Source organism: Dipodomys ordii, unplaced genomic scaffold, assembly GCF_000151885.1.
Source record: "Dipodomys ordii isolate 6190 unplaced genomic scaffold, Dord_2.0 Scaffold2, whole genome shotgun sequence".
Lineage (NCBI taxonomy): Eukaryota > Metazoa > Chordata > Mammalia > Rodentia > Heteromyidae > Dipodomys > Dipodomys ordii.
Genome location: NW_012267218.1, coordinates 24,096,561 through 24,109,244, shown reverse-complemented (window position 1 = coordinate 24,109,244; position 12,684 = coordinate 24,096,561). Strand labels below are relative to the sequence as shown.

The following is a 12,684-nucleotide window of genomic DNA, read 5'->3' as shown; positions in this document are numbered from 1 at the left end:
CTATCCTGTTGCTTCCTCTTTCCCTCACAAGCTCAGGGTCTTTCTTTGCCATGTGGAAGTGAAGAGATGAGAGAGAGACAGAAAGAATAAAGCAGACCACATCCTACTTTGGTGGATGGAGGACTGGCAGCCTGGGCAGGGAGAGATGAATTCAGATGAATAAGACATGAAGAATCCCTGGAGATTCTTCAACAATTCTCACACTTAGGACAGCCAAGGCAGAGCTCAGTTGCCAGGACATTGGGGAACCCAGAAATACAGTCAGTGGGAGGTGATGACAGCACAGAAACAAGCTGATCTGATACGCAGGCCTCTGGAAAGAGCTATGCCCTGTGGGAATACCACAAATGGCTTCAGATTGGTTAGGAAAGAGAGGGAGTAGGCGTTCCTTGTGAGCCTTAAATCAGGAGGCCCACACCATTTCCAGCTCTGACTCCAATTTATAAGGAGGACCACAAGCAAAAGATGAATGTCAGAGATGTGGCTTAATCAGCTGCCTAAGGGATAGGCGCATGTTTTTGAGATGCTTTGAAATCCTTAGATGAAAGGAAATACCAGGAAAAGCTATCATTACTTTGAGTACTGATCATAGAGAAGTCAGAGCATCTCTGAGCTGCTGTAGTATTGGAGTCTAAGGCCACAGTATTTTTATCTTGGAAACCTGTTTTCTACTATCAGTTGAGAGCAGGATAACTGGTAAGATCTTTATAAAGAGTACAACCAGAAATCTCATCCCTGGAGTATAGGAATTTCCAACCAGCTCCAATTAACTTTTCGGTGTGAACTGATTCTAGCCATGGCTAACTAGCCTAGAGGATGATGTACAGGCTGTGACTTGTATCACTTCTGTCTTTCTTGCTTTTACATGTGCATTTTGGGGCTGGGCATTGGTAGCTCACACCTGTAATCCTAACTACTCATTTCTGGCCTTTTTTTTTTTGGCAGGGGGGTCCAGTCGTGGGGCCTGAACTCTGGGCCTGGGCACTGTCCTTCAGCTCTTCAGCTCAAGGCTAGTGCTCTACCACTTGAGCCACAGTGCCACTTCCGGCTTTTTTCTTTTTGCTTATGTAGTGCTAAGGAATCAAACCCAGGGCCTCAGTCATGCAAGGCAAGCACTCTACCACTGAGCCACCTTCCCAGCCCCATTTCTGGCTTTTTGGGATCTGAGGATCCTGATTTGAAGCCAGTTGAAGCAGGAAAATCCATGAGACCCTTATCTCCAGTTAACTACCAACAAGCTGGAAGGGACAGAAAAGATCTGTGCAAATACTTGACTACAAAGCCAAAATGAGTGAGGGTAGTTCTTTTGTTGTTGTTGTTGTTATTTTGATTTGCACTTATATTAGTACTGAACCTTGAACTCAAAGCCTCATGCTCTTGTTTAGCTTTGTTTCCAAACAAGTTGGGCACTCTACTGCTTGAGTTATACCTCCACTTCTTTTTGCTGGTTTATTAGAGATGAGTCTCTCAGATTTGTCTGCCCAGTTTGGCTCATCTAGAACTGAGATCCTAAAATCTCAGCCTCCTGAGCAACTACAATTATAGGCACCAGCAGGGTCGTTTTGTGTGTGTGTGTGTGTGTGTGTGTGTGTGTGTGTGTGTATGTGTGTGTGTTTGTGCACCCATGTGTGTGCGTGGATACTAAGACTTTAACTATGGGCCTAGGTGCTAGCCCTGAACTTTTTGCTGAAGCTTAGTGCTCTACCATTTGAGCCACAGCTCCACTTGTGGCTTTTTGTGGATTCATTTGCTGCCTTGGCTGGCTTTGAACTGCACTCTTCAGATCTCTACTTCCTTATTCCTTAACTAGCCATTTTTCAATCCCTTAGCCTATGTGTGAATCACAGGTTCCTTTCCTAGTTCCAGGATTCCAATTTATAAGTTAGAGAAGGATCCAAGGATCTGCATTTCATCAAAGTTCTTCAAGTGACTCAGACTTAACCTTTCCTCCAAGGTTACTCAAATAACCTTTCCTCCAAGGTCAGAGATTGACTCAGCCTGGTAATCCTGGTAGTCCTAATAGTCAAAATACTTGGTTGGTGAATGAAAATATAGAGACAGTTACAGGTGGTGGTACCCTTGTGACTTGGGAACAAATCTAAAGCAGCCATTGGATTCTGAATCAAGCTAAGTAGTAGTCTTCAGCTCCTTGGCTCATTGAAAAAGTCCAACATCTGTGAATAAATCATCTGGGGAGTACAGAGCAAGGTACTGTTTGTTGGAGGGAAACATCCATATTTGCTGGCTAGGATACAGTTGCAGACTTCTTTATTTGTTCCCCTCATGGCTCTTTGTGCACCATCCTTGGCATTGCTTCATTCAGTAAATATGTACTGATTACAAGTTAGATACAAACTCTGGGCCAATAGCCAGTTGCCAAAGATGTAAATAAGTAGCTCACCTCTTAGCTAGCTAATAGGCATTCAAAAGCTACTATAGAGGGTGGGAACAGTGGTACGGCCAGCTCAGGAAATTAAGTGAGCCATTTGTACCATTTTAGGAACATAGCTTTTAAGTTCTTCTCAAAGTAGAACTAACCCGAGGCCAAGAACAACTGTAAAAAAATGATGCCCATCTATTGTTCTCAAATGCACCCACAAGTGAAGGATAAAAACACACTTCTAGGGTATGAGAACTAGTTGCATAGTATCTAATTGTCTTAAATGATTTAAGTAGCAGTCATCCAGAGAGACACATCATCATAGGAACAGATAGGATTTTTTCTGCTATTGCATACTACCTGACACAGAGTTAAGTATTCCATGCTTCTGAGTAAGTAAATGAAACCTTAGTTCCAGTTCTGCCACTTCCTGTGGATCCTTGTACAAAATCTTTCTCTCAGCCAGGTGCCAGTGGCTCATGCCTGTAATCCTAGGTACTCAGGAGGCTGAGATCTGAGGATTATGGCTCCAGCCTGGGTAGAAAAGTCTATGAGACTCCTCCTATCTCCAATTAACCACCAGGAAACTGGAAGTGGTGCTGTGGTTCCAGTGGTAGAGCGCTTGCCTTGAGCTAAAGAGCTCAAGGATAGCACCCAGGCCCAGCTCCACCCAGCTCCACGACTGACAAAATAAATAAATAAAAACCTTTCTCTTTTAGATATAGAGTCTCATTGTATGGTCCAGGCGCCTCTTACCTCAGCCTCCTCTGCTTGGGGTTACAGGTGTATGTCATCACAGAATTTAGGCTCTCATTTACCTCATCACTGAGACCATAGCTACTTACAATATGAATACCATGTTTTGTTTTCTTCATGGTGCTTTTGTTGTTATTTTTGTTTCTGGTGGTCCAGGGGTTTGAACTAGGGACCTTATGCTTGCTGCATGCTCCCGGCACAAATCACATTGGCACTGTGCCAAACATATGGCAAGCACATCAGCATTTGGTTGATAAGTTTAAGAGTTACTCAGAGCCGAAAACCAAAAGCTCTCAGAAATCAACTTGTATGGCCAAACTGACACCTAGTGGTGCACTTTTAGAACATATACCAAGAGTATTGTCAATTATGGTTTGAAAATTAAATTGGGGAATCACTAATAATTAACAGTGCATCTGTTTTATGTAAGTAATAGTATTAATCCTCAATACTAATCTCCAACCCTGGATTTATATTTATATTAGCAATGCCTGATATTCTGATTTAGTTTACAAGAAATGTGTGCTCAAGCTTTGACATTATTTTTTCTTTATTTCTTTTTTTTTGGGGGGGGGGTGGTTGTGGCGGGCCTGGAACATAGGGCCTGGATGCTGTCCATGATCCTTTTGTTCAAGGCTAGTGCTCTACCACTTTGAGCCATAGCTCTACCTCTGAGTGTCAGGTAATTTATTGAACATAAGAGTCTCATGGCCATTCCAGCCCAGGCTGGCTTCAAATTGCCATCCTCAGATCTCAGCCTCCTGAGATTATAGGCATGAGCCATCAGTGCCTGGCTCAAAAAAATTTTTTTAAGTATATATATATATATATATATATATATATTATACATATATATATATATATAATATATATATATATCTAGGTTGTTGAGAATCACTACAACAGACCCACAAGAGGATTCTTCTTCTTCTTCTTCCTCTTCTCCTTCTTCTTCTTCTTCTTCTTCTTCTTCTTCTTCTTCTTCTTCTTCTTCTTCTTCTTCTTCTTCTTCTTCTTCCTCTTCTCCTTCTTATCATCATCATCATCATCCTCGTCCTCGTCTTCGTCTTCTTCATCTTCATCATCATCCTCTTCTCCATCTTCGTATACTTCGTCTTCTTCTTCTTCTTCTTCTTCTTCTTCTTCTTCTTCTTCTTCTTCTTCTTCTTCTTCTTCCTCCTCCTCCTCCTCCTCCTTCTCCTCCTCCTCCTCCTCTTCCTCCTCCTCCTCTTCCAAATGATGAAAGTAAAACTATGAAGTTGCATAGTAGAAAGAGGGAATTTGAATTTATCTACCATCTTCTTACTATATCCTGTTGCCTTTGCCAAGAGTTTCGAGAGTCAATGTATTCCACTAGCTTGTGCGTGCAGGAGTCTCAATTCATGGGCACTAGAGAAATTCCTGTCCCTTTGATCGGAAGCTCTGATATTGGTGAGGTAGCATGGCTCCATGAAGGTGCTAATGGCCTCATCCTCTCTCTAGACTGGCTGCTTTATTGGTGATAAATTAGCACTGTTGAGATTGTTTGACTCTGCATTGGAGAGCTACAAGAAGAATTCAAAATATTTTTTTCTTTTGTGATATGATGGCTATGTTAAAGATTAACACAGATTAAACTAACAATTGGTTATTGAGGTCTGAAGAGCTAACTATACATACTGCTACTATATGTGTAACTGTTTGGCCAAAAGCAATTGATCTCAATTGCAAAGGGAAATGCAAAGGTCCAAATCTTAACATCTCAAAGTCTGCCTCTCCCAAAGGTCCTCAAGGGACAGGTAAATGCACAAGTGCATTCATTCCAAAATTGTCCTGTAGAAACTGCCAGTCAGTTCAGGCACAGAAGCGCTTGCCTTGCATGCCTGAGGCCCTGGGTTCAATTCCGCAGCACCACATAAGCAAAAAGAAAAAAGCCGGAAGTAGCACTGTGGCTCAAGAGGTAGAGCGCTAGCCTTGAGCTGAAGAGCTGAGGGACAGTGCCCAGGCCCAGAGTTCAGGCCCCACGACCAGACCCCTCCCCCCCCCAAAAAAAGAAAAGAAAATGAATGGTTTGGCTGTGGTGGTACACAGCCAGTAATCAATAATGAGGCTAAGGCAAGGGGATCACAAGTTTGAAGCCAGACTAGGCTACTCCTTTGAAAAAAAGAATAAGAGAAAGAGAAAAAGGAAAAGAACAAGAATGGAGCTTCCCTGGGTTAGGAAGAATGCTGCAGAATTTTCTAAAGATGAATGGGAGTCAGGCCAATGCCTGCCAATGCCTGGCTCACTTAGTTGCTAGGATGATTTCCTATTATGAGGAATGTTTTTATTTCATTGTTTTTTTAAATCGATATAAGAGCAGGTTGAAGATGCAAAGGTTCGGCCAAGTGAGCAACATTCTAGGAACTCATCATTTGAAAAGCCAACATTAGGGACAGCAAAGTGTCTGCCTGAGGGATGAACTTGGTCCAGAGATTTTTTTGGCACAACATTAGTTTACAGTGTTTTAACTATTTTCCAATTAATCACCAAATGTTTAACACTAGGGAGATTTCACATTAAAAAAAGCTGCATTTTTGACATGAGTTAAACTGTAGAGAACATCAATGGTCTTGGTCATTGCTGTATCCCTCAGAGTCTAGAATAGTACTGAGAACATGAACACAGTAGCAATTGAATTTTTTTTTTGAAACAAAGTTTCATTATGTTACCTAGACTGGACTCAAACATGGAATCCTGCTCCCCCACTCCCAAGTAATTGAGATTACAAAGAGGCACATTTGTGCACATTTGTTTGTAGTTGATACCTTAAAAGCAATTTGTAAACCAAGAATTACATCTTTTTTTTTTTACAGTGACCAAAAGATATCTCAGAGAAGTCATTTGTCTCACAGACAAGACCCTCTACAGTAGTAGAATCTTTGGGCTCAGATGCCTCTGATTTCTAAACCATTGTCCATCTGTCTAACTTTGATAGGCCTTTCAGGTCCATTAAAAGCTTTCAATATAGACTTACAGACTCTCCACATACATCTTTTTCTCTTTTTATGTTGAGGATAGAACCCAAAGCTTCACATATACTACATAAATGTTCTATCACTGATTTTAGGATAGAAATTAAGATATAATTATCCTAGTTTTCCTACTTAGTGTATTATAATTTAGTTTTTCAGTATAACCACAGAGTTTTGTGACCTCACCACAATCTAATTTTAGTTCCTATTCAACCGATTCTAATTCCCTTCCCTACCTACTTCTCTCAGGACTAAGCAACCACTAATCTACTTTCTGTCTCTATGGATTTGCCTGTTCTGGACATTCATATAAATGGAATTTTCTATATGCTTTTTTGTGTCTGGTAGTTATCACTTTTTGTTTTTGGTGTAGGTCCTGGAGCTTGAACTCAGAGGGTGGGCACTATCCCTGAGGGTTGTGGGGTTTTTTTGTTGTTGTTGTTGTTGTTGTTGTTTTGCTAAAGACTAGTACTTGAACCACAGCTTCACCTCCAGCCTTTTTTTTTTTTTTGGCCAGTCCTGGAGCTTGAACTCAAGGCCTGGACAGTGCTCAAGGCTAGCACTCGACTACTTGAACAATAGCACCAGTCCTGTTTTCTTTTTTCTGTGTTTGTGGTACTGCGGAATGGAACTCAGAGTTTCATGCATGATAGGAAGCACTCTACCACTAAGCCACATTCCCAGCCCAACTTTTTGATGGTAACTGGAAATAAGAATCTCACAGACTTTCTTGCCCAGGCTGATTTTGAACTATGACTGCAGTTCAAAGGATTACAGGTAAGAGCCACTGGTGCCTGATTAGGGTATTACTTTTCATTAATGAATAGTATTAAAAATAGTAGGTATCTTTTGGGAATCTGCTTTGTTCTCATAATTCAATGTTCTCCCATGGCCCACTGACCACCATCCCCCTGAGACTCCTCTTGGGTCTCAGAAAAACTTTATCCCTGACCCCAGTCTTATCTGAAAGTGCAGAACAGTTGGCATCAAAAGGATGCCACTACCATAAAACCCTAAGCAGGATAGTTTGTACCATAAGTCAATCCCCATGAGGACAGGACAAAGAAATCCCAAAGAAGACCTCATCCTTGAATGCATAAAAACCTAAAACCAGCCAGGTGCCAGTAGCTCATGCCTATAATCCTAGCTACTCAGGAGGCTGAGATCTGAAGATCACAGTTCAAAGCCAGCCCAGGCAGGAAAGTCTGTGAGACTCTTATCTCCAACAAACCACTAGAAAACCGTAAGTGGCATTGTGGCTCAAGAGGTAGAGTGCTCACCTTGAGCTGAAGAGCTGAAGAACAGCACCCAAACCCAGAGTTCAAGCCCCATGGCTGACAAAAAAAAAAAAGACCATCTTCTACTTTCTGGTATGTCCATGATGACAACTATTGCATGTATTTGATAAGTGTTTATGAAAATATCCATTAATGATGAGGATCAAATTGTATCAATAGGATGCCATAGGAGGAAGAGATTACTTTTTTCCTCACCATTTTGCAATTAAGGAGATTCGCAGCAATATGTCTAGCAGATAGAGGATCAATAATTCCATAACCCTTGTAGTCAAATTCATTTTCCAGCCAGGTATGTAGATAAACTTTCATGCTATTTCCATACCATGGGGAATAAATGGCAGACAACTGGGAAGCTATTCCTATGGTACAGGTGAGAAAAGATGGTGCTGCACCATGATAGTGGTGGTGAAGATGGAGAAGGGGTGTGTGTGTGTGTGTGTGTGTGACAGCTTTGAAGGTCTCAAGGATAACATTGGATGTAGAGAAAGGAGGAAAGAGGGGAGAGAGGAGAGGAGGAGAGAGAAAAAGAGGAAAAGGGAGGGGAGGAGAGAAGAAGAGAGGTTGACTGATGACTCTCAAGCTTGAATAATTGCGTGAACAGAGGCACTGCTTTGTGTAGGGATGTGAGGGAAACTGAGATTTCTATTTTGAACATAGCAATTTTTTTTTTTTTTGGTCATGGGACTTGAACTCTGGGCCTGGGTGCTGTCCCAGCTCAAGATGAGCGCTCTACCATTTGAGCCACAGTGCCACCTCTGGTTTTCTGGTGGTTTATTGGAGATAAGAATCTCATGGATATTCCTACCTGGTCTGGCTTTGAACTGTGATCCTCAGATCTCAGCCTCCTGAGTAGCTAGGATTACAGGTGTGAGCCACTGGTGTTGGGCGAACATAACACATTTGAAATGCTTTGGGGAGAATTTGCTCTTGTTCTTGTCTGTTGACATGCTTACTCAGGGATGCTAACTTAGATGGAATGTGTGAATGATGAGAAATATGAATCTTGGATGAAAAACAGGCAGTTTCTCTAGGTCAGCCTGAGGAGTCTCTCATAGCCTGAGCCAAACAGAAGTGGCTGCTGTTGCTACCTCCTCTTCCTGCTGCTGCTGCTGCTGCTCCTCCTCTCCTCTCCTCTCCTCTTCTCTTACTCCTGTTCTTTCTCCTCCTCTTCCTTCTTTCTGTGACACTGATGATCTATCTCAAGGCCTTCTGCATACCAGCAAGTACCCTATTACTGAATGATGTCCCTAGCAAAAGTTTTCTCTTACAGTTGGATGGGATTAGTTATTCACTTACTCAACCAGCGAGTTAATAATGAATGCAGAGAAAGGGAGATGAATGAAAAGACAAATGGAGACATTCTATGAAAAAAGAGAATCAGCCAGTAAGGATAAGTTAGAGTTCATTACAAAGGATCAAGGAATTTACTATTTTGTCAGTATAACATTTTGTTAATTTGAATAGATGATCAAAATCATGATGGTGAGATGGGGTGCCAGATCTGTCGTGAAGATACAAGTGAATGGGAAATAGCTTTTTCTCTGTTGTATCTTTACCTGAAAAGGTCTTTCCTCCTCCCCTCTATCTAAATTTTGTGCAGTCTCAAATCCAGTGAAGGTGCCTTGTCTTGCAAGATGACTCGAGCATTCTGCACCCTTGAAATCCTCCAGCACACCTTCTGTGTGCCACTCAATTCCCACTAGATTAAGCATATTGTTTTGAAAGGTTCTTGTATGCGTGCATTATAAAATCTCTTGTAAACTCCTCAAGGACAAGGGCCATTTCTTCTGCTGCTGTTATGTCATTCACAGTGGAAGTGGCCTAAGAGACCCTCTGTACCCCTTGCTGGCTCACTGACTGGAGAGTTCAGTTCCACTCTCTAGTTCTTGCCAGTAATGCAAAGCGTACACAATAAAGCCCTTTCAGTATTAAATGACAAATTCAAAGATAGAGGGGCTGAGAAAGTACAAGCACAGAATTACTCATTGTCTCAAATGCCTCATGGGAGCCAGATCCCAGAATCCTCAGGTTAGATGTGGGAATAATTTTAATATACTGTATGCAATGGTTCTTCTTAGATCAGTATTTCACTTAGAGTAAATGTATCCAGTAACAAATGAAAGCATGGATTACATGAGTCAGGAAAAGGGAAGGTTTTCTGTTATACAGTAAACTTACATTCTCCCTGTCATGTTTTGTGGCTGCTAGTTCATGGAGGAAAAGTAATGCTTTTTACATTTTACTAATAATAGTGCCACCAGAAAAGAGAATACCTTTGGGAAAAGAGAGGAAAACATATATTGTTGAACCTGGATTCACACTTCTTTGAATACTGGGTCTCTCCTTTTCGTGGCTATTTTTTTTTCTTTTTCTTTTCTATGGCTATTAAGTGCTCTTACAGAATCTTGTTTCATGATACAGATAATGTGAAGATGTTTCACAATGTCCAAATCTTATGAGAATTGGAAATTGGGGCTAGAAACAGATAAGTTCTTTCTTCAGCATCTAAATGTGTTCACATTCTCCTACACAGTATAAAGGAGGAAATGACTGTGTTGGTATTTGGTTTATTTTGTAATGTTCCTGTGACTTGATTTTCACATAGCTTTGTGGACTGAAGTTTAAGAACTTCCTCTTTAATGAGACTAGACTTGTGGTTTTCTTTCCTGGACAAACATGATTCTAATTTGGGTTCAAGAGGAGAATTTGTACAGCTTGAAAAAGACACTGAGTCTTGACATTTCTCCTGTACAAAAATTTTATTCCTCACCTAAGGCTCTGGCTGTATTTAGAATATGACCTTTGAAGGGTATGTGAAAATATACCGTGTCACCTAATGTGATGTCAGACTTTTTTAAACCTCTATGTAAATGACACACATTAAGAAATCAAGTAGACTGTTAAATAATTTTTCTTTATAAATATAGTAACAAGAAGATTGTAACAAGTCAATGAAAGAGACTGAATGTGACCTGGTCCAGCACTGCCTGCTTCGTGGAGCAAGAGAAGCATTCAGTCTATCCATGAGCATCTTTCCTTCCAAAGGGAGAAGTCTTGAGTCTGGAAAAAAGTCTGAGTATTACCCAGCTACAACTCCTCACTGGGAGCCCCAAAAGGTCCCATAGCAATCCTTTTTTCCCGGATGGTACGGAGATCTAATGGTGGCCGACTTCTTCGCATGTTAAGGGCTACCACTGGACTTCGTAGCCAGGGATTTGGTGTTGGGGGCAACACAGGCTGCAAAGAAATAGTAATATATGAGCAAGTTATGCCAAACATAGGGTTTCATATGAGAAGATAGACCCAAAGTGAAAATCCCTTTAACCATGGTTTGGTAGAATAACTTTGTGAGTTACTTAAGTTAGTAAGAATTTGCCCTGACCCTAGACATGATATAAATATAAATATATATGTATATGAGATTATATATATGAGGTATATATGATTACAATTTTGTAATATTTCAAAACTGGAACTTATTCAAATATGTACTATTAAACAATTACTTTTAAAAAGTGCCAAGAAAAGATATCCAAACTGTATTATAAATTAAAAATTAAAATTATATAATACCATGGTGTTCATTTGTTTTTGTTTAAAAAATCACAACTATGTTTTTTGTTGTTGTTGTTGTTGTTTGGGTTTTGGTTGGTTGTAGGGCTTGAACTCTGGGCCTGGGAACTGTCCCTGAGCTCTTTAGCCCAAGACGGGCATTCTACCACTTGAGCCACAGCACTGCTTCCAGTTTTCTGGTGGTTAATTGGAGGTAAGAGTCTCATGTACTTTCCTTGCCTGGGCTGGCTTTGAATTTCAATCCTCAAATCTCAGCCTCCTGAGTAGCTAGGATTACAGGCATGAGCCCCTAGCGCCTGGCTAGGGTCAATATTTTTGAAAGATAGATTTCTAGGAGTAGAATTAATGAGCAAAGAATACTAAAAGTTTAATGAAGTTTAAGTGATCTATTAATTGCTATCTATTGTAACAAATATTTCTAAAGTGTTTAAGTAGTATATGTGGATGTATGGATAAACATATACATATACTCTGACACACATCTGTAAGCAATAAATAGGATTCAAATGTAATTCTTATTTTTATCTGCCTTTTCTCTATTCAACAATATATTAAGAACATTACTTCAAATCATTAAATTATGTCTATATGAAAATGGTTATTTTAAAAAAGCTGGAAGTGGAGCTGTGGCTCAAGTGGAAGAATTCTACTCTTGAACAAAAATAGCTCAGGGAAAATGCCCAGGCCCTGAGTTCAAGCCTTAGGACCAGCATGCATGCACACACACACACACAAAGTTATTAATAGCTCCTTTTATAGTAAGAACCTAGTAATGCCTCAGAGAAAAACTGATGAAATTAAAGATAGTCAGGTTCCAAAAGGCAACTCCTAGTTCCAGAGGAAACCAGAGGACAGAGCTATCAACAAGATTCTGTATTTGAGGAAATCCCAAGATGCTGGAAAAAGAAGAGGATGAGGTCACAGGAAAGACTGGGAGAAGGAGATAATGTGTGGAGCACGTGGAAATGACAAGCAGCTCTCTTAGTAGCTGAGCACAGCCAGCTATGCAGACAGGGAAGCCCAGTACACTCCTCTATGTAGGATGTGTCCTTGGTCAACTGAAAACCACTCTTTTTGAAAATGCAATTCAATTCCCAGTAACAAATGTGATATGTCCTCTTTATCTATATCTCCCCCAAGAGATCCAATATCAGGGTTCTGCAGCAAGCACTGTCTCTGTGTCAACTAGGAAGAGAGTGCTTCTCCTGCTGTCCATGCTTCTTGATCCTGTAGCCTTGTACTAGAGCACAGGACTTTGGAGAATGTGGGTTTGTTTAAGCCCCTGCTTTGGTCCTCAGCCAAGTACCTTGTTCAGGTATTATGCCAGCTATACCAGCTCAACCTTGTCTGATATGGGTCACCATTGATTTACTTAAGCTCCCATGGGACATATGCAAACAGAATTGTAAACTCCCCATTCCTGACTGCTACCCTGCCCACCTGCTCCACCTGAAATCCCAACATTCAGGAGGTTAAGGCATTTGGGAAACATTTTAGCAAACTTTATTCACAATGACAAAAATTACATTGCCTTACTAATATTCATGATTCATATGAATATTAGTAAACTTTACAGATAAAGCAACAATAGAGGGCTGGGAAGGTGGCTCAGTGGTAGAGCACTTGCCTTGCATGCATGAGGCCCTGGGTTCGATTCCTCAGCACCACATAAGCAGAAAAAGCT

The 12,684-nt window shown here is 40.8% G+C and overlaps 1 protein-coding gene across 1 annotated transcript in view; it reads right to left on the bottom strand.

Annotated features, from left to right (window-relative positions):
* Positions 1–10,410: 10,410 nt before the first annotated feature.
* Heatr4 (HEAT repeat containing 4) overlaps positions 10,411–12,684 on the bottom strand; it is a 32,842-nt gene continuing 30,568 nt past the window's right edge. Inside the window, exon 16 of the mRNA XM_013017866.1 lies at positions 10,411–10,664. Within this exon, the coding sequence (XP_012873320.1) occupies positions 10,515–10,664 (150 nt within the window). The 3' untranslated portion in view covers positions 10,411–10,514. The remainder of the gene's footprint in view (positions 10,665–12,684) is intronic.